The 21,977-nt window shown below is 38.8% G+C and overlaps 1 protein-coding gene across 3 annotated transcripts in view; it reads right to left on the bottom strand.

Moving 5' to 3' along the window:
• The window catches only part of ABCA6 (ATP binding cassette subfamily A member 6), a 54,734-nt gene that overhangs the window by 15,749 nt on the left and 17,008 nt on the right, over window positions 1–21,977 (bottom strand). For 2 of the 3 annotated variants that reach the window (XM_036033444.1, XM_028521409.2), the window contains 15 exons: window positions 18,446–18,504; window positions 17,294–17,404; window positions 16,690–16,865; window positions 16,369–16,488; window positions 15,973–16,111; window positions 15,296–15,386; window positions 14,346–14,485; window positions 13,059–13,175; window positions 11,635–11,803; window positions 11,078–11,244; window positions 6,999–7,132; window positions 5,617–5,754; window positions 3,104–3,211; window positions 2,010–2,183; window positions 1,673–1,786 (listed from right to left, as the gene is read on the bottom strand). In XM_036033444.1, coding sequence (XP_035889337.1) covers window positions 1,673–1,786; window positions 2,010–2,183; window positions 3,104–3,211; window positions 5,617–5,754; window positions 6,999–7,132; window positions 11,078–11,244; window positions 11,635–11,803; window positions 13,059–13,175; window positions 14,346–14,485; window positions 15,296–15,386; window positions 15,973–16,111; window positions 16,369–16,488; window positions 16,690–16,865; window positions 17,294–17,404; window positions 18,446–18,504 — 1,957 coding nt within the window. The remainder of the gene's footprint in view (window positions 1–1,672; window positions 1,787–2,009; window positions 2,184–3,103; window positions 3,212–5,616; window positions 5,755–6,998; window positions 7,133–11,077; window positions 11,245–11,634; window positions 11,804–13,058; window positions 13,176–14,345; window positions 14,486–15,295; window positions 15,387–15,972; window positions 16,112–16,368; window positions 16,489–16,689; window positions 16,866–17,293; window positions 17,405–18,445; window positions 18,505–21,977) is intronic. The other variant, XM_036033445.1, reaches the window with a different exon arrangement.

The following is a 21,977-nucleotide window of genomic DNA, read 5'->3' as shown; positions in this document are numbered from 1 at the left end:
TCTGTAGAACTGATGCACTTTGGATTCCTAGAACCTGGACATTTTTTCCACCTCCACACCTCACTCCAGAGCCTGCATCCCCAAGAAGAACTCCGTCCCTGCTCGGCTTTCCCGCTGAAAGCTGAAGGAGAAGGGGCTGATGAGGTATGGTTCTACCTTTGAGGCCAAACGCTCCCCTATCTGAGATATTGTTGAATCTATACAAACCAGGGAGAATTGTGAGTATAAGGTGAACCAGGGGCTGATTTTTCACTTGGCACAAAGCAAAAATACATTCTAGTAGACTTCTATTTGTCCCAGTCTAGAATGGCTTCTATTTAAGGAGAACCAACACAAGAATGGGAGAGACAAAGTAAAAGGAGCCACGACCTTAGTATGCTGATTATTTAGGAATCAAGGGAAAGAAGCTCAATGAGTGTCTACGAGGGAACTCATGGGGATACTTCTAGCCTCCATTAGGCTGGCAGTAATGGATCTGTTAACACTCATATTGGCAAATAACCCTGACATTGCTTGGACATCAGCTCTGAAAAAGACCTCATTCAGAACTGAAACTACTAGAAAACACAAAGTATGGACACAAATTCTTTGTTAACATTTTGCTGGACATATACAAGTGTGCCAACTGAAATCAACTATTAGGCCCTCTTCTACTGACATCTGTACTGCATACCCAGCACCTGGGTTTACGTTGGGCACAGGCAATAAGAAGTTGACTGAATGAAAGTTCCCATGCAAAGGATGAGTGGAAGACTTTTGGTGCACCAGATTGTCATACCGGCCTCAAAGCCAGTTTTCCAAGTGAGGCATCTCTATAAGTCTTTCTGTAATGTCTGAACTTGTATTGGGTTGTCCTGATGGTGATAAGTGGGGCAGTAATAGACACAACCTGCTGAATACCAGGAAATAAAGTGTGGAGAAACCAAATCAGAAGGGATAAGCCCACAGCTATCTGCTAACCAGGGCAGTCTAAGGCTAACTTCTTACAGAAGTGAGCGGGTGCTGACAGATGCGTTTTCTTAGCAGATGGCCTCTGGCTGGCTTCCTCTGGTGGTTTCAGGACTTCAACTCCAAGAGTTGGGAGCTGTGTTTGCAAGCCAGATGTTCAACTACCAGGTGAGAGTACCAGCTAAAATGCACCTGAACTTCTGGGAGTAGGCACTCTGGGTATCCAGAGTCTTGGTAAATATCTCCATCCCAGTTTTCAGTAATCTTGGACTTTCAGTCATCTTTTATTCATACTCATGAACAAGTATACTGCCGTAGGTACAGAAACATCTCCAATCTCTAAAATTACTAGCATCTGAGGTTAAAGACACTTTCTTTAAGATTGTAGAAATGGATTATACTGTTGAATGTTATCAGGTCAATTTTTGTTCTAGTGTTGCAAGGAAGCCCTGTATGCTGAAGGACTCATAAACTCAACAGCAGCACTTTGAGCTTCAGATTTCCCATAAAATATTCCATGAACTTTAGTCAAGGGGTTGTACGTGAATTCTTCAGGAACACTATTAAATCAGCAACATGTTACGTTCTTTCTTCTTTCTATGGTGTCACTTTAAGGTATTACTTTTCCCATTGTTCAGGGCAAAAGTAAATATATTTACTGTTACACTGAAAGTTTAAATAGAACTCTATTTCTCTCTATTTGTATGTTTGTCTGTATACTTACAATATAGAAGCAAAATGACCAAAAGCCACTGTTTTTTCTCCGCTTGCCAAAAATAAATGATATCACATATGTGAACAAGATGAGAGAAGCTGCATAACCAAATGTAATTGTAACCTAAAGATAGGATAAATAATACCAAAGTCAAAAAATAAAATGTTGAGGGAAAATTTAAATTATAAATATTTTAAAACATTCTATTGAACATGCACTTTGCATTTTTTTTGTTTCAGTTTAGGACAAAATTAAAATAAAAATGTCTTGATTATATCAAATATCAAATGTTAATATTTATCATGAATTAGCTTATAAGACAATCTCTGTGTAGGGTGTTACTTACCAAACCGAACACAATTCGAGTGTTAAAAAAAACTTGTGCTAGGTATGTTGTGTAAAAAATTACATACATTACAAGAAGAATAAAAACGAAGATGCTGGTATCCACCAGGGCCTGTCCACACCAGTAGGCAGAAGGATAGAGGCCTGAGACCCAAAGCTGGGCCTTAGCTCTCTTCTGATGAAGAAACACAGAGATTCGGTTAAAGTCCAAATCCAAAAACAAACCCATTGGAAGACATGTTAAATATAATCTAATCGAATACTTTTAAATTTTCTAATAATTTTAATTATGCACGTACTCTTTAATGGAAATTTGCTAATTTCATTAAAGTGACTATTTTGAAAATGGATATTAATTCATTTTATAGGTTTGATTCACAACACCACTTTAACTTATGCATAATAGATAAAAAGCAGATTTAATAATGGTCAAGGAGTGAATCTCTTTCAAAAGAAATATCATTTGTGGCCTGAAGGACAATCAGTTCTCCATTATGTAAATACGCTTTGGGAGAGTTGCTGGCTCAGTATTATGAAGGATGACTCACCTAAATCTCACTGCACTGTTTGACTTGGATAACGGATGTAACCAAATACCAACATAAGGAAAAATTGTATTCCCCACAGTAAAAAAGTGACTCAAGTCTTAAATCTGGTCTTTTTCAGCATCTATGATTTCTTCTTTGTAGTTAAGAAATAATATAGTTGAAAGTTTTATAATATTCCCCTTGTAATGTTTAACTTGAATCCCTGTAAAATTATTGCGCTTTTTCTGTTAATTTTGAAATAAAAAGCGTTTTGTGGTTTCATTTTTTATCGTATTTTTCCACTACCATTTATCCCTCTTATACCTTCTTCCACCTACCCCAGCCCCTCCCCCAACCATCACCACCCTGTTGTTTGCATCCACAAGTATTTCACGTTTTTAGAAGTAAATTTCTGACTTGCTAGAAATAATGCTTAATTACATTATCTAAATTAAACATATGCTTAAGTGTTTTTCTCACAGGACAACATTTTGGACAAATAGCACTTAAAACACAAGTGTTAAGCTCCCCGAAGTTTCTTTTTTTTTTTCCCTTCCCCATCTCTTACTTTGTAATCGTGGACGCTGCTCATGGCCAAGTAAGGGGAGATACAGCTCACGAAGGAAAATAAGAAGAAGGAGGCTTCTGGCAGCCCAGTGTAGGTCACTACGAAACTCTGCAAATATGAGATGCACATTAAGCTAGTGAGCATTTTTTAAAAAATTACACAAATACTAATAACCACAATGAATATGCTGTTCAAAATATGGGAAAATCAAATTAAAAGTGTGTCTAGTTCATCAACATCTATGCATGGCAGTGGAGGCAGGTAACTTCTGATTATGAAGCATGAGGTTGAAACTCTTAGAACAAAAGCAGGGAATATAAAATAACCCAGGACCCCAGGACCCACTTCAGGGTATATATGAAAAAGAACTGAAAGCAGTACCTAAAAGGTATCTCTGCCCACACATTTCATAGCAGCACTATTCATAGCACCCAAGACGGGGAAGTGACCCAATGTCCATGGACAGATGAACAGATAAACAAAATGTACTGTGTACATACAATTGGATACTGTTCAGCCTTGAAAAAAAAAAGAAAAGAAAATCCTGGCCCATGCTGCCACATGAATGAAGTGTGAGGACGTTATCCCAGGGGAAAGCCAATTACAAAAAGACAAATACTATACACTTGTCCTCTTATGAGGTATCAAAAGTAGTCGAATTTCATAGAAACAGAAAGTAAAATGGTGATTGCCAGGGTGCAGGGGAAGGAGTAATGAGAAGTTTTTATTTAATGGATATAGTGTTTTAGTTGCACAAGATGAAAAAGTTCTGGAGGCCTGTTTCTGTGAAAATGTGAATATACTTAACACCAGTGAACTATGCACTTAAAAATGGTTAAGATGGTAAATTTCATGTTCCATGGGTTTTTTTAACCACAATACGAAAAAAATAATAATTAAGGAATTCTGGTCCTAGGGAAACAGATTAGTCAGCTTTGAGCAGCAGGTGTTTCTCAGTAAACCTAGTGATGGACACGTGGGAACTACGGCAGCCAGCTGGCTGTGCTCTGAGGCACAGACCTAAAATGAAAACTCGATGCCGCTGAGCCCGTCTTCTAGGAGATGCACTTTAAATCACTGCCCCTGAGTCAATGTCTGCCTGAGGCTGGGCTTATACTCAGGCAGGGTACAGAACCGCCTCTTGGACGGTAGCCTACTTCAAAATCATTCCACAATTCTCAAGTTTTCCGTAAGACTTTGGAAGCTGTACCTAGAAATTTTCCAGTGGGTGGGAAAATGTATTACTGTCTTCATAAGAATGGCTGAAAGAAGAATTGTCTCTGCCACTGGGGAGGCTAAGAGTGTAGCCATGGAGCCTCCGTTCATTTTAATCTTGAACCAACATGAGGACAAAGAGGGAGTAACATGTATCTCTTTGTACTGTCAGCTGGTTCCACCTTCTGGAGACTTCCCTTCAGATACCACCACTCTTGAACTTTCCCTGCTTTCAGGGACAGTGGTGGCTTTGACTGTCAGAGGATTATGTCACCTGCTGACCTCTCAAGGATAGTCAGTCCATCCATGTGCTTCTCTGTGTACCCCCAGAACCACAGATGCAGTGAATCCAAAACTGAATTTGACCCCTTTGTTACAAAATGGGCTTCCCTTTTGGAGGCTCCATTTCTAGTCCTGTTTATTTCTCTCCCAACGTTCTGGTTGGAAACAGCTGAAGTAGGCTTTGAGAGATCCCTCTTGGGCATCCACGGGGCTCTAACCAGAAAACCATAACCACCTCGAGCACTTCAAATAGAGTGAAATTAATCCTGCAGTGGTTACATGGGAGGAAAGAGCAGAGAAGCCAAGGATGATGACCCAAGAAGCCGCTGTCACATCCGGGGTGGAGGGACAAAGGAAGAAAGTGATGTCACTGAAGGCCAGGGTACGAGATCCTTCTGCTGTCCTGGCTAAAAGCACTGCTTCCAGTTGCCAAGCCACACTAGAGCCAGCTGACAAAGAACCCTGAAAACGCAGCCTGTGTGTGGCAGACACCCCCGCAATGCAGAGCGACTGGGTAGGTGAAGGGGTTATCAGAAAGCATATAGCCCAAGAACTGGTAGACTGTCCTTCGAATCAGTCAGTCTACTAATTTAGTCAATGAAGGATCGACCAACAAATTATATAAGATTTATGAGATTCTAAAACAGGGTTATATGTGTTCCTGACTTCCAGTTCAGCATATAAACACACACACACACACACACACACACACACACACACACACACACAGTGTCATTCTCTCTCCAGTACATTCCTACAGTCAAGTACGTGTCTTCTCAGAAGCTTTTTGGGAGACTATAACACAATATGGAGAAAAATCCCCCCATGAGAATTCCCTGATTATCATAGTAAAGGGAAAAATCATGCTCTGTTAGACAATAATCTGCTGAAAATATAAGGACAAAATTAATTTGGGGGGATGGAAATAAATTACAAATATTTAAAAGCCGAAGAGGGAACATATAGGTGGCTTGTCAAACTCTTAATTGTTCAGAAGGAGTGAAGCCAATACTTACAAAGGGATATGGGCCTCTCGCAGTTCGAATCTGTTGGGTATGATTAAACATTCGAAGCAGCCCATTGCTGATAATACTCATAAGAATAGGAAAACAGTGCCGTCTCTTGGTATTGCATAAAGCTGAAAATCTATAATCCTTCAAATAGACACAAATGAGATGATGTTAATCCTAAATGAAGAGCAAAGAAAAGGGTTTGTACATAAAATCGCAACAGTGCTATATTCTAGCTGTGTGGCCATCTTCAAAGCCCCCTGCCTTTTTGGAGTGGCACATCTTTGCACATGAGAAGGTGTGTATGATAAACAGGTTGTTATGCAGTTTAAAGGGGATGATGTATATTAGGCCCTAGCACAGTCAGCAGTATGAAATTTTATCAGTATTACTAATTTTAGATCGTTTTGTCCTCCTTTTGCTCATAAGGAATTTCAGCTGATAGAATTTAAAAGTGGCCCTGATGAGGAGATCCCGTCGGTCTGCAGTGAGCAAGCACAGAAACCCTGTGTTTCTGGATACGAGGTAAGCATGAGGTTCACAAAACATTCGAGCTACACTGCCGATGAGGCATTTTTACACTTCCAAGGACAATGTCTATGTTCTTCATGTTTATGAAAAAGAGGCTCGATATTGTTTAAATACTACCACAAGTTCCTATAATAAACATGTTGGATAAGTAACAAGCAAAGCATCTGCCAAGTGATGTCGTTGCCCACATTGAGGTTACATTTTTTTAATGATGCACTTAGTTTAGGTAGAACCGAAGTCAATGGTACATCTTCAAAGGCTTTTGCTTTTTTCTCCTTGTGGCAAGAAATAAAGAGGTAGCTTCACTGAATTGAACTCCCTTACTTCCAATGCAAGTAAGATTCAGAGTCTACTTGTGATTAGGATGTATTTTCAATAGTCTTGTTCCTGCAAAGATCTCTGTTGCTTATAGTCTTCACCCAAATGGAAACATGTTAAGAGAGTAGGCTGAAAAAAATTTTCTCAGAGACTTCAGTGGCTATGATAGTATTTAATGTATTTTTTCAACTACAAAAAGCCAGTTTGGGTAGTTAGCCATTGCACAGGATCCCTTTAATTCATAATTATCTTGGATGGTAAGTTTAAGTCCTAATATTTCATTGGGTTTGAATGATGCAATTATATTCAGCTACTTTTGATTGTAAAAGATCATCTCATTCAAAAGTTACAATGGCAAATGGGCTACACAAATTTAATTAAGCTTCTCAGATTATTTAATAATGATCTCAAATGATTTTGAGTCACGGTTGCTGCATACTAGCTGGGCTGACTTTCCACATTTTTTAAGATAGTTAAAATGTAGTACTTCATTAATTTTTTTCATAAAAGCAAAAACAAGAAGCGAGAGGCTAACATACCTTTCGTTTACCAGAAACTACAATAGCTCCATTGTACGACAACTCCTCAGTGCTATTCCTGTTCTTAAAGTCATCAATTTCCAAAAGTATATTCTGATGCTTCAGTGACTGAATAAAATCTTCGATGTTTGATTCTAATATTAAATTAATAACAGAAGGCCACATAAAACAAAACATATATGTCAAGTTAAAAAAATAAACCACATATACAATTTATATTTTTATTATGTGAAGGCATATCCCTTTGGCTGTCACAATAATAATAATATTGGCCCATGAAAGAGAACTCATTGTACCATCTTCTATTTGTCAAACCTTACTCTGTGGGGACTTCCGGCAAGATGGAGGAATAGGTGGACGCACCGTACCTCCTAGTACAACCAAGATTAGAAAACCAATAATTTACAACAATAATTTACTATCAGAATAACACCCAGATCCGGCAGAGGATTTATCTGAATGGAAGTCGGGCAGCCAAGAAGTTGAAGTAGACGCGTTCATCCGGACTGGTAGGAGAAGACAAGCCGGCGGGCGCGGGGCTGGCGGCGCGCGGAGGTCGGGGGAAGGTTTGGCGCGAAATCAGCACAAAAGTCATTGGGGGTGCAAGAAGGCAGCGGTGATGCCTGAGTACGCAAGCTGCGGCTGGCAGACCCAGAGGGGTAGCGATTGTGGACCAGGGCAGAACTCGCGGCCCAGAAGCCCAGACAAGGGTCTGAGTCCAGGAGAACGGAACTACCGCCATTGTTTTCTCCCGCCCCGCTCCCGCCCCTCCCCCACATATAACGTCACAATCTAGCAACCGGGGTGCCCAGCCCCGGGGACCACCTAAGGCCCTGCCCCCCACCGTAACAAGAGCAACCAGACCGGGGGAAAAAAAAAAAGAGACGGGGAAAAAAAACACAAACAAACCATGTTTTCAACAGAGCAAATCAGTCCCCCAAGACTCATCCTTTTGAGCGACCAAGAATTAGCCAATCTATCAGATGCGCAGTTCAAAACACTGGTGATCAGAAAGCTCATTGAACTGGTGGATTTGGGACGAAATTTAGATGAAAGAATGCAGAGTACCATAAAACAGATGCAGGGAGACACGCGGAGGAGAGCCAATAGTGAAAGGAAGGAATCTGAGTCTCAAAACAATACAGTGGACCAGAAGGAAGATAGAATCAACCAAGCAGGAAAGCATGATGAAATAAGAATTCAAAAAATTGAGGAAAAGATTAAGAGCATCCAAGACACCTTTAAACGTCCCAATATCCGAATTATAGGGGTACCAGAATCGGAAGGGGAAAAGCAACAGATTGAGCACGTATTTGAACAAATAATAAAGGAGAACTTCCCCAATCTGGCAAAGGGAACAGTCTTCCAAGAAATCCAAGAAGCTCAGAGAGCCCCAAAGAAGTTGGACCCAAGAAGAAACACACCAAGGCACATCATAATTACATTAGCCAAGGTAAAAACGAAGGAGAGAATCCTAGATGCAGCAAGAGATAAGGGGACAGTCACCTACAAAGGAGTTCCCATCAGACTGTCAGCTGATTTCTCCAAAGAGACCTTACAGGCAAGAAGGGGCTGGAAAGAAATATTCCAAGTCATGAAAGACAAGGACCTACATCCCAGATTGCTCTATCCAGCAAAGCTCTCATTTAGAATGGAAGGACAGATAAAGTGCTTCTCAGATAAGGTCAAGTTAAAGGAGTTCATCATCACCAAGCCCTTATTCTATGAAATGCTAAAGGGACTTATCTAAGAAAAGAAGATAAAGAAAAGACATGTATAGTAAAAGGACAGCAAACTCACAAATATTAACAACCACACCTAAAGCAAAACCAAAAGAAACTAAGTAAACAATTAGAACAGGAACAGAACCACAGAAATGGAGGGCACATGGAGGGTTAGCAGCAGGGGGGTGGGAGGAGGAGAGAGGGGAAAAGGTATAGAGAATAAGTAGCATAGAATGTAGGTTGAAAATAGATAGGGGGAAGGCAAGAATAGTACGGGAAATATAGAAACTAAAGAACTCATAAGTATGACACATGGACATGAACTAAAGGGGGAAATGTGGGTGGGAGGGGGTACAGGGTGGAGGGGAGAGAAGGGGGGAAAGGGGACAACTGTAATAGCATAATCAATAAAATATATATAAAAAAAACCTTACTCTGTGATGAGTGAGCTTTATAATTCTACTCAATGTAAGCTAGCATGTGACCATTAAGACAATATAATTTGATTTTATGACTCTGTTAAGAAATACATTTGAACTCAATAATTTGTGGGAATACAATAATCATATGGGGAGTGCCTTGGATTGGCTAGCCTAAAATGACCAATAATAGCACCCCTCTCGCTTCTGTATTCTCCAAATAACAGAAAAATAAATATATGTAGGTGTACCTATGAGTGTATTTTACATATTTACATATGTATTACATACACATATACTTCATAAGTATATTTTTGTTAGGAAGTGGGAAATGAAAAGATTGCCACTATCAGACCAAAGTTTTTTATATGCTCCTAACGAAGATAACAGAGAAATAAGAGGTAAGAAAAACCCACAGTTTAGCACACACACACAGGGGCCAACAAATACAAAGGCAAAACCAATTTTCCTAATATCTAACCTCAGCAGATGAATTCAAGGGGCAAGGCAGACTCTGAAGCTGCTGTCAGGCTGGTTAACTGTTTAACCACACCTGGAACAAAGTGACCACAGGCCCTTCCCTCTACTCCACACAGAGCAGGTGGCAGCTGCACTTGCCCTCAGAATACAAGTCCCCAAATTGACTTTCTAATAGACATTACCTGGGGAAAACTGCAGAGAAAAACCTACAGGAACTCCAGACAAAAGGCAGACTTTAACGGGAAAAGGAAAAAGAAGGATTCTCATTTTTGGCTCATTCGAACTTTCAAATGGGAGCTAAGGACAGAATTGGGTTCTGGCACCAGAAAAATAGGGCCAAGCGCCAGATGAATTAGGATTCCTCCCACCAGGTGGGAAAGGGGTGTTTGCATGGAAGCTAAGCTTTCCTTGCATTGCAGGACAGTTAGCCACACAGCCTGCTCCATCTCCGTAGTCACTTGAGGTAGGGCAGATATCTTAATGGAGACCCACATTCACCCAGACAAACAGGGATTCTCCAATTTAACTATGTCTTATCAACAATCATGAGGTTTTTGAGAAAAAGGGGAATGAGATAGCATAGAAGCTCCAAATCTAAATGACAAAATACCTAACAAGTGAGTACAGAGAAAAGAAAAAAATAAACAAGTGAACAGCATGGACTGTGCTCAGAGTAACGGGAAGAAAACATTCATGGGGCAACTGAAAGGCAGAGAAACAATTCTAGATCTTGGAGATCAAAGAATTAGCAAGGCTTTCAGTTTTAAGGTAGAAGAATGAATAAACTTCACTTTCTAAAACCCGCATGGAAAATAACAAGAATGAGAAACAAATAAGAAGACCACTGTTGTTTAAAGAGAAGACATCTAGAACTCTGAGTCACAAATGTATGTGAAAACTGGAGTGGGCAGGGGAACCCTTCAAGAGAGAATTCCTATTCTGAATATATTTTGTTAATATTTTAGGCAAAGACATAAAATCTTCAAAGTTAAATAAAGAGGAAGATTAAGCCAGTTAGACAAAACCGATGACCTATCATTTAGGATAACAGGAGCACATGTACCAAACTGTGTTAAGGCATCCTCCTAGATCTTATTGCATCTCTATATGTCAACCAGTGTGTACATCATTAAAGGTAGAAGTTAAGCTGCTGTAACAAAGGGGTCTCAAAATTGAGTGGTTCAGCCAATACAGAAGTTTCTCTTTCACACAGCAGCTGAGGGTAATCAGGCAGATCAGCAGCTCTGCTCCACCAGGTGAAGCAGTGATCCAGGATCCTTCGACCCTATCTCTTTATCGCCATCACCCCTAAACTCTGAGCAAATATGCACAGTTCCTCAGAAACTGTTTTCTATTCATAAAGTCTAAATACATGTTTTCTACTCTTACAACTCACTTTTTCCCCTCTACATAAAAATAACTTATTTCTAGATTTGAGTTTTGTCTTTCTGTTCACCTGTGTTATTAATGATCAGTAGGCTGGTAAGAGGATCTTGGGGGAGTTGTCCAGGAGAGAGGAAATACAATTCAGGTTTAAATTCCCAGTCATTCTTGTGAACTAATACACCTTCAAATATCACTTCCACAAGCATAGGATACAGTGAAATTCCAAGTACCAATAGCCTATAATAAAGAAAAATTACCATATGAATCTATAGTAATTGTATTTATTCAGTCAGACATTTCACAAATATTTGTAGAGTATCAACTTTATGCCAGCCATAATGATAAGTGCTAAAATTTTGAAAGTCACACCTTAGCATGCTACACAGTACAAAAACAGATCGCTGTGTTAACAGCAGGCAATCAGACTATGAAAACCCAACAGACCAGTGTACGAGGCTCATCACGTGCTAACTTATGGGTATTCCCACTAACAGTAAAATCAAATGCTGCATTTGTACATGCTCTGGCAGCAATGTTGGGTATTATGTTCTCGTTGTAAATTTTTTTCTGGTTTAACCCTTTCTTGAAACTCACGACCCAAGAAAACCACAGTACTCTGATACTTACAGAGTCAAAAGTTCTTTCCTTCCATGTTTTAACTTCAAGAAACGGAGCCGCGCCATTGCACAGACCTGCCTTCTCCAGAGTTCCATGTCACCCACAGTCTTCTGAATTTCAGGACAAGAAGAGTAAGTCGGCTCCATTTCATACAGGCTTTCTGCGTCTCTGCTCATCTCTGCGAGGTCAGAATAAGCACATATGCACATATATATACATATTATTAATGTCATTCTTGACTCATCACAATTTTCTCTTTTTAGAGAAAAACTGTCTTAGGATGTTTGTTACAAAACAAACAATGTAAATAACAAGTTTACCATGTCTATATTCAATAAACTCAGTTATCACATATTCTGAATTCATAACAAAAGAAGTCAGTAAAGGATGATCCCATTGTGTCTGGTCTTTAAAAAGGCATATAAAGTCCTACAGGTAACAATATTCTGGGGGACTTCAAGAAATCTTCTCCATGGAAATAGCAAATCACTAATGCCTACATGTCTGCTATTAAGCTATCAATAATGAAGAAGTCTAGGTGAAAGACTACCAGCCCTGAAACCACACGACCTGTACCCAATTTCCAAATATATGACTTACACGTCATATTATTTGGGGCAAGTCACTTAACTGCTCTTAAGTTGAGAATGGGTGGTGCAATTTTCTCATGTGTAAACAGTGCCAATGACACTGGTTGGAATGGTTATTGTAGAAAAGTAGTGTGATGTAGCCACACATGGATCAAAGTGTCTGGTATAAACCCTCCATAAGTAACATCTCTTACTATTGCCACCCATTAAAATATGCAAGACATGACCCTAAGCCTTTCCCCCATTTAGACCTTGGCGGAATTTTGTATATGAGCAAGTTAAGAGCAATTTTCATACAAAATATCTGTTCAGAGTTCATGACCCTGATTGGGAGGCTTCCATATCCTCAAAATATCCAAGAAGCAGTGAATATCTGGGGACAGAAGAAAGCTGCTGAAAAGGAAGCAAGTGGTTTCTGAAGAGGAATTTGGTGTGTTCCAGGTGCAGTCCGTGCCGAGTCCCAGTGATGACGTTAAGAAGTGGTGGCAGCCCTTCCCAGAGCATCAGAGTCAAATTTGGGATTAGTCACGTTCTTTTTTTTTTTTCAAAATTTTTTAGGTTTTATTTTTAGAGAGAATAAACATTGAAGTGTGAGAGATACACCTATAGGTTGCCTTTCGCATGCTCCCAACAGGGGACCCGGCCTGCAATCCACGCATGTGCCCAGGTTGGAAATTGAACCTGCAACCTTTTGGTTCACCAGCCGACACTCAATCCACTGAGCCACACCAGCCAGGGCCAGCCACGTTCTTTAGTGTAATCAAGTATAAGACATTACACATACTAAATTGACACATGATCAATTGGAAATCGATTTTATATGACTTGTACAAATGAATTTACCTTGTTCAGTAGTTGATATTTCTTCTACTTTCATGAAGACTTCATTCAGAGTTGATATGGAAATGTCATAACTCATCACACCTTGGCCAGAACCCTCATCAAGATCACTGAAAAGGTCTAAGACCACAGACAGGAATAGATACATTTGAAATACCACTGATAACTAAACCTGCTAAATTTACATATTTAAAAATGATGCAGAATATCATTCATAAAATTTATATCTTTGCAGTATCACAGTAAGCAAAAGCAAATTTTCACTGGAACGCTCTCCCTCTCTGAAATGAGTATGTCAGACCTCTCCCTCTATCCGCAAACTGCCTGCACTCTCCCTTCTGTTCTCAGCTCATGAACTTCCTGCAAATGTCTTACAGGAAATATAAGCAATCAGAGAGAGCATCATCTTCTCACCTCTACACCACAAATCAGCATGTACTCCTACCCATGTTCTGGGTCTTCCTTTTGTATGGGTAGAAGACTTGTAGCTGTTCCCACCAAAGTCTGCCTCTTGACTTATGTTCTGAATCCGACCCCCTCTGGTCATCTCAAGAACTTTCCAAAGTAATTTCTCCCTCTCTCTCTGTCTCTCTCTCCCTCTTTCCCTTTTACCCTCCCTCCCTCCCTCCCTCTTCTGAATCATCAATTTCTCCTACATGTACTGGGTCATCCAAATAGCATGTAAGGTTGGCCATCAAACAAAGAAAAGATATGCACCCAATTAATTTAAAATACAACATGGAACCTGTAGCAGACACCTTGATGCCCCACCCCCATCTCTTCCACACTCACCTTTAACAGCAAATGTGCTTATTAAGAACACCTGTCCGAAGGGCATTGTTTTCTGGGCTCTGCAGTATGCTAAAGCTCATGCTGAGCATAAGCCAGATGAGTCAGACAATCAATGTTCTGGACACATCTCTTAACCAAGGATGGCTAGGGAGTGGCAAACAAATACCCCAGCTTTCTCACCCCTCTGGTGACATAATTCTGAACCCCTTACTTATTCATTTATTTCTCCCAGGGGTATTACACCTCGACTGCTTATTGCCATAACCTGCTCAATAAGGCAAACTTCCCTGGCTTCCTTCCCTTCGCTCTCGTGTCCCCATTCCCTGGTGCTTCTAGGCATCAATTACCAAACAAATGACACCAAAATCCTCATCTCACATTCTACTTAGGAAACTCAACCTAAAACAAAATCCAAATTCATTAAACACTGAAAAGTTGTGATAACAGTGTAAACACTTGGTCCCAAATTTCATTCCATTATAATCACATTGAAGTTACCTGGAAATTTATTTGCCCTTTCCATCGGCAAAGTATACACAAGATTCTCTTTGCTTTCTGTTTTTAATTTGGCATCAGGGATGTGATGATTAATGATGGATGTTATTTTTTCTGGATCACATATTTCATTTTTGTACAAACTATTGTTTGAAAGAAAAGAAAAGTCATTTGTATTTTCCCCAGCACTGTCACAAAAGAACTTTCTATTGAATATCTAGCCTTTGAGTACTACTTTACTTAGCTTTAACAAACAAAATGATTTACATAATAATAAATACATAATGCTATAAATCTGAAAAATCTTCTGATCTATACGGAGGAGGTGTAAAAACTCAGAACTACAAATATACAAACAAATACATACTGGAATTGAAACTTGATATATATTAAGAAGGAAGATAAACCAAAGGAGGGGAGAATATTAGAAGAGATTTCTTAGGGAAAATAATTATTACACTAGGCTTTGTAGATATCAGAAATTAGTGGTTAATAGGAAAACCTGGCCAGCATGCATGTTTCATTTGTCCATAGAGTTTTTGTTTTCATTCTTTTTGCCTGCATACACATTCTCATTACACACAGTCCTCTTTACTCTCTGCTACCAGATCTACTCACACTTTTGATACTAACTTCTAAAATCATTTGATTTTGTACCATATGGAAGAAAAAAATATGTCACAGGATTGTATGGATTGGCTAAGGAAAGTGGAGCATGGGAAGGAGACAGATTTTTAGGCTGCACAGAGCAGCTGTCGGGGAAGTCGTCCAGCTTATAATTTTGAAATTTTTCTAATCACAATGGAATGCAGAAAAAACATTCAGAAAACATTGATCGCTATAGCCTGGCAGAGCTAAGCATAAGGCCAAATGTCTCTCATAATTGTCTACCTTTTTGATATGGCAGTATTGAAATTTTATGTATATATCCAATTTATCCCCAAATTCTTTACCTTAAGTGATATCCAAGACCCCATCTCTTCTTCAAAAAGATAGAAGAGCCTGCACACTTCAATCTCCCATTGGACATGATCACTTTTCTATCTGAGTAAAAAGAAGCAAGAAAAAGGGATGACAGGAGTCATTTCTTCCCTCTCTAGAAAATACCAACGAGGAGCCAAAGCTCTGGTTCCCAGAGGAGAAATGTTCTATGGGGCATTGCTATATCTAGTATCTATTTGAAAGTTTGAAATGCACATTAAAACTGATGCATTTAAAATGAACTTATGAGCTCCAGCTCATTTCAGTGTCCTCCAAAACTTTATTAAAAAAAGAAAGAAAAAACCAGAAATTACATGGGTGCATTTTTTACTCTTAATGGGATGTGAAAGAATGAGTGGATATTTTTCAACCAAATATATATTAAAGCATATTTGATTGTTTAAATTAATCAAAAGCTGATCTGAAAAATCACAGGTTTTTGCGCGTGGTCAAAATCTAGCAACCATACAGTCGGCAAGGAATTCTACACTGAGACTAGACTGCTGATATCCCTCAGACTGGTATGTAATATAAGCATATCAAGGCAATGAGAACAGGGCTCTTGCCCTGAGAATCAATATTTCCCAAATTCTGTCTTGTGATATTGAGATAGAATCAACACCAGCCAGGATGAGATAGAATCAATTACCAGCCAGGATGTCAGCCTCATCTACGAGGTTGGTACTCAAGAGGATCACACGGCCTGCTTTGCATTCCTTGAGGAAGCTCCATACTCGATACCTTGCAAAGGGATCCAAGCCAGCGGTTGGTTCATCTAATAGCAAAACCTACAGAGGATGATGATATATAAAATATGCCTCACTCCAGGGTCAGCTGTTTCCTGATGATAGCATGGATAACAATAAAACCCCCAAAACAGTAACTATCCAACCATTTCCATCCAATATACTTATTTTCATAGTTACACAGCAGGTTCTCTCTCTATTCATGACAACGAAAGCTCTGCTACTGTTAGTGACAGAGAGCAGCCTGGCTTTGTATTGCTGTTCCACCCACACTCCTCCATATGCATAATGGCACTTACTTGAGGATCTCCTAAAATGGCAATTCCGAAGGTCAGCTTTCTTTTCTGTCCTTCACTTAAATGTTCAGCAGGGTGATCCTGAATGTTTTGTATGTTCAGCTCCAATAAAATTCTTTGTACCTATAGAACATATACAAAGTTTAAAATCCAAGATGACTCATATTTTACAATTTTAACAGGTCAGTACAGCAGGAGGTGTTTTCAATAGGATCTCCATGCCTGAATTTTACTTGTAACAGGACAAGTAAATACTGAGGGGAATTCTGTGGCCCTGACTTTACTTGACAAAAGGTTGGCAGTTTAATGAATCCAACCATCTACCTCTTGATCCACTTCCTGTGGGTGAATCCCTTTAATCTTAGCAAACAGCCTGAGGTTTTCCTTCACAGTAAGTATGTCAAAGTGAACATTGAATTGAGGACAAAAGCCAATTATCTTTCTGATTTCCTCCAAGTCTTGCATTTCAGAGAGATTTTTGTTGTAGATGGTAACTGATCCTGAAAATAGAAGTGAAAAGTAGTTTAATATTGGCAACATAATACATTTTATTGATGCTTAGAGATCTTATTTGTGGAAATAATTGCATATATAAACATCTAAAATGATGACTTGATAATTTGCTAACAAGTACTAATTATTCTTAACACAAATTTATGCTCAGAGTAGTGTGTATTCCCACTGAAATGTACCATATCAGTTGAATAAAGATAATAATTTTCAAAACAATTTGGGAAATATATTTAAAATCATATAGTTCTGATAAAATACTTTAGATAAACAAACATTATTTTCTCTTAAACAGTTCAATAAAAATCCAAAAATGAGAAAGGGTATATATGATCTCATTCTATTATCAGACATCTTGCCTTTGACAAGTTGTTTTTTCTTTTTGTTCTTATTTATTTATTTATTTATTTATGCTCACCTTCTGTTGGAACAGACAACCCATTAAGGATGTTTAGTAATGAAGACTTGCCAGCTCCACTATGACCCAGAATTGCTGTGATTTGACCTTCATATACGTCAAAGAGCAAGTCTGTTATTAAAATAAAAATATCAACATCTAAGAGAGCATTCAACAGGCCTGGTTCCAAAGACAGAATAAGAGATGTATACACTTTCATATTCATATATGCACTTGCATGTATACTGGAAGTAAGTGTAGTGTGAATATTTGGAATTAGAGTTAATTTTATCTTCTTCTCACTCCAAACAAGAGGAAATCCTTGCAGAAGTTGAAGATGTTTAGACATAAAAGCCCATGGTTATTGATGAGTTAGAAAGTAGCTCATAATGTGCTCTGGAAATTAAAATAATAAATTTAAAAATACCTCAATAGATCCTTGACTAAAATTTAAAAAAGAAACACAGATCTACATGCTGCTTGAGAAAAACCTGGAGTGAAAATAAACTTGCTGATACAATTACATTAAATGCTCAAAGTAAGATCTAATCTCAAAAAAATAAGTAAGATGAGTTAAGGGGTGCAACATTTGCTAGAAAATAAACAATATAAACACAAAGGACAGAACTCTCAACCTTCAGGAGGATATATAGCTCACTTAAATATTTGTTATAGAAAGCTATATTTATTGGAATATTTAATATCAGATATGTTGGTTCATTCAAATCTATAAACTATGTTTGTTATGGATATTGACTTGTGAAATGCAATTCATCCACAATGGTGTTACTCATCTTGTTTTAGTTAATCTCACAAGTACGTGTAAACTGTGGGATTTTCTGGCTAGTACAAAAATATTTATCAATTTTAAGTTTAAATGTTTTTTCCTCATAGTGCAAATAAAATATTTGTTAGAGCAAATTCATCTTAAAAATCAAAGTGAAATTGCATTTTTCACTGTACATTCTTGTTTTGGGTGATTAATAGATACATGAAGTATCCAAAAGGATTTTACATCCAGTTTTTAATCATGGCTAATTTCTACATGATGGAGTTAGATTGTACATTTTTAAAATTTTTCTGTTTTGCTTATCTATATTTTCTAATTTTTCATATTGAAATTTCCCCATTTTTTGAAATAAAGAAGTCAATAAAACAGATGTTTTTCTTTACCTTTCAATACTTCCACTTTTCCAGACTTTTCTTTATACTCTTTTCTGACATTTATGATTCTGAAATGACAAAAGGGGATACTCACTGAGACAACACAGAAATGAAAGTGGGGCAGATCATGAACAGCCCTGGAGACAGGCAGCCAACCATTCTATGTGAAATAATTGATGGCCACCACCTGTGTCCTCAGGGAGACAAAGACTTATTTTTGATAAATCATTTCTCCTGAAATAGACAATAGCATTCTCTTTAGAAAGTTATGATCTGTAATCATCCTCACTTCCTTTCCTGAGTCTTAGAACATTGGGTGTTTCCCCCCTCTTCAAGATTAGTGCCTTTATCTGCATTCTGTAACCATCATCTCCCAAGCCCTCTGTCCCCTGAATTTTCCTCTCTGATAACTTGTTTGGCTAGTAAATCTGCTTGAGATATGGTCAAATTTCTCTCTCTCCTAATCTTAAAAACATTCTCAGAATAAAAGTGTGAATCTGACACCTCCACTTCCTCACTTCCTCATCATTTAACTGCGCTCTGGCTTATGAACCCACAACCCTAGTGATCCTCTTCATACTGAAATCATTAGTGGCCTCCTAATCCCTAAATGCAACAAATACTTTTCCATCCTTATTTATTGGGTTATGGGTTACCACTGATGACTTTTTCTTTGTTAAAAGTGTCTATTTTTAAGGTTTTAAACATTTAATATTATTGGTTTTCTTACGATTTTTCTAAATGTTCCTTCTCTGTTTCTCTGTAAGGTTCTCTTCTTCCATCTGACACATCACCTTGGTGTTCCACAGTGTTCTCTTTGTACATTATGGTTCACCTCACTCTAGACTCTGCCAATGGGTTAGCTCATTGATTCTCATGGTTTCAACAGCAACCTAATGTTGACCATATCCTTGGCTCTGAGATTTGGTTCACATATTTAAAGGTTTGCTGGATTTCTTCATACAAATTTCACACACATGCACGCACACACACACACTTCTAGATCAGTGCTTGTTGAACTTAAATGCACCTTGGAATTCCAAAGGGAACTGCTGCAGAACAAGGCAGGAACCGGGCTCAGAGAGATTAGAGATATCATAGCTACATAAGACCATGTACAATGTATCTTCAAGTTCAAAAGGAAACAGAATTCAGTCACCCTCTTTGCTGAGCATGAATGAGAATAAAGGTAAGGACACTTATTCAACCAGGATGCTGGTGGTGGGTGGGGTTATACCAAAGAGTCTGGAAGCTTAAAAGGAAAAGGCTTAAAGGGTGCTGATTCTGACAGGGTATTTTATTTCTGCCATTCTTCATGTAGCATGGCATCCATTGAAATGGGCCTTTAGTGTTTTATTTTAAAAATAAATTTCCATTTAGGAGCAGCTGGTCATTTTCAGAGATAAAGGTAACCATTTATGTTTGGGGCAGAAGTTCCACCTGTGTACTGGGAATGTTACATGAATGGTCTAAAGTTATAGGAATGGGAAGATGTGCATACAAATACCCCAGAGAAGAAGGAAAATTGGGGGATGGAGGATTATGGGTAAGAGGGAGAAAGTTGTGAATACAAAGTAGATATTTTTGCAGAACAAAGATCTTGATTCTGGTTAGAACTCTGGAAGATTTTCTCCATACTTCCAGATACATATAGCTAAGGGCTGCTAAGGAAAAAGGAAGAGTTCATTAGTATGTAAAACAGAGACTGTCTGGGAAAAGGGGAATTAATATATTAGTACCTTCCATATCCACACAAATCAAGTTCAAATGTTGATAGTGATTGGGATAAATTTAACACTTGTCTAGTGGTGGGGAAGAATGACCATGTTTCTAAGAAAGGGTTACAATAAAGAGAGAGATAAGACTTATGGACTGGCATCAAACAGCATCTAATATCGGGAGGTAAAGGGCAATTTTAGGCTGCCTTGCAGCTCCAAAACCTGTTTCAAAAGAAACTGAGTGTGTAGACACTGTCACAAAAGAGCTGTAAATTGGGCACCTAAGCCTACATACATTGCTACTTTGGGGTGGATCTGGGGTGATGTACCCCACAATGGAGCCAAAAACTATAATGAATAAGTCTTGGATCAGACAACTTCCCTGATTTGTCAGTGACCTCAGACCTCTATTTTCGTGTAGAATCCAGAGAAAGAGACAAGGATGTCCAGAGTCACCCACTGCAGAGGCTGCTCAGGGTTGAGGGTGGTGGGGGGGGGGAGGAGGAAGAGGACGGGCTGCGTGGGTGAAGACATTTCACGTTTCTGTCCTTCGCAACAGTAAAACAAAGAACATTATCAATTTGTGTAGCTAACTAACCCTAAGACTCTCTTATGAGATTGGACCTGAAAAGTGTTATAGTTTAACAGTAATATAGTGTGTGTGTGTGTGTGTGTGTGTGTGTGTGTGTGTGTTGTCAACTGAGGAAGAGGGACTGATGATATTGAAATAGCGTTTGGGGGAATTATTCCTCACTTAGCCTTTCTCTATTGGACAGAATCCATTTTCCATGGATTCGGGAGGGGTTGCCCTCAGAAAGCTTAACAAAAAGTAGGGCCAGAATTAGAAGGAAGAAGCTGAGGTACATGAATTCTCCTTCTGCTCTTTGTTGCAGAGAGAAAAATTTCACTTCCTAGCTATAGTTCCATTTTACTCATCTTCCTTTGCCTACTTATATCTGTACAGTAGCCAGAGGCTAAGAACATAGATTCAGGAGCTAGGCTGGCTGCCAATCCTAGCCTCACATTTATGAGTAGGTGGCACTGGGCAAGAGACTTCACTTTTCGGTACGTCACTTTTCTCATTTTCAGATGGGCAATATAAAAGTGCCTACCCCATGAGCTTTCTGAGAAAATTAACTGTGTATCTCACACATGGTAAGCACTATATGAAATCTGTTAAATAACTAAAAGGTTAATGTTTAAAACTCTAATTCTTTAAGTTTAGTGCATATTAGAAAAATCTATAGGGCTCTTCACAATCCACAGGTACTTGGGTTCAAGCCCACACCTCCCGAGTTAGAATCACGGGAGGTGGGGGTCTGAGAGCACAGACATTTTAAGAACTGCTCATATGAATCTGCAACAAACAACTCTACAAAGTAAACATTACCCTTCTTTCCTAGAGGACACTGAAAGTCAAAGAAATTCACTTGTTTTTTCAAGATTACACATCAAATAAGAGGGACATGGGGTATTAAGATATAAAATTGTGACTCCAAATTTCTTACTTCTTCCATCATACCATATAAGCCAGATGACACTATGGAAGAAGAAATTCAGAGAAAGAAAAGAGCAAGTGTAAAAGAGAGGTGGGGGACAAGAGACAGAAACAGGGAAGAAAACAAGATGGAGGGTGATGAGCTAACAGTATGTGGAGCTAAGCAAAGAGAATTTTCTTTGCATCAAGTAACAGCTAGGAGACTCTGGTGATGATGGCAGTGGGAGAGTTCAAAGCGATGGTCACAAAAACAAATTTCTTCTGTATTTTGCCTCAGGCTAACTCTCTCGCTATAGGTTAATAATTCATTATCCTTGCACCCATA

This window comes from Phyllostomus discolor, chromosome 8 (assembly GCF_004126475.2).
Source record: "Phyllostomus discolor isolate MPI-MPIP mPhyDis1 chromosome 8, mPhyDis1.pri.v3, whole genome shotgun sequence".
Lineage (NCBI taxonomy): Eukaryota > Metazoa > Chordata > Mammalia > Chiroptera > Phyllostomidae > Phyllostomus > Phyllostomus discolor.
This window is presented reverse-complemented; position numbering and strand designations above follow the sequence as displayed.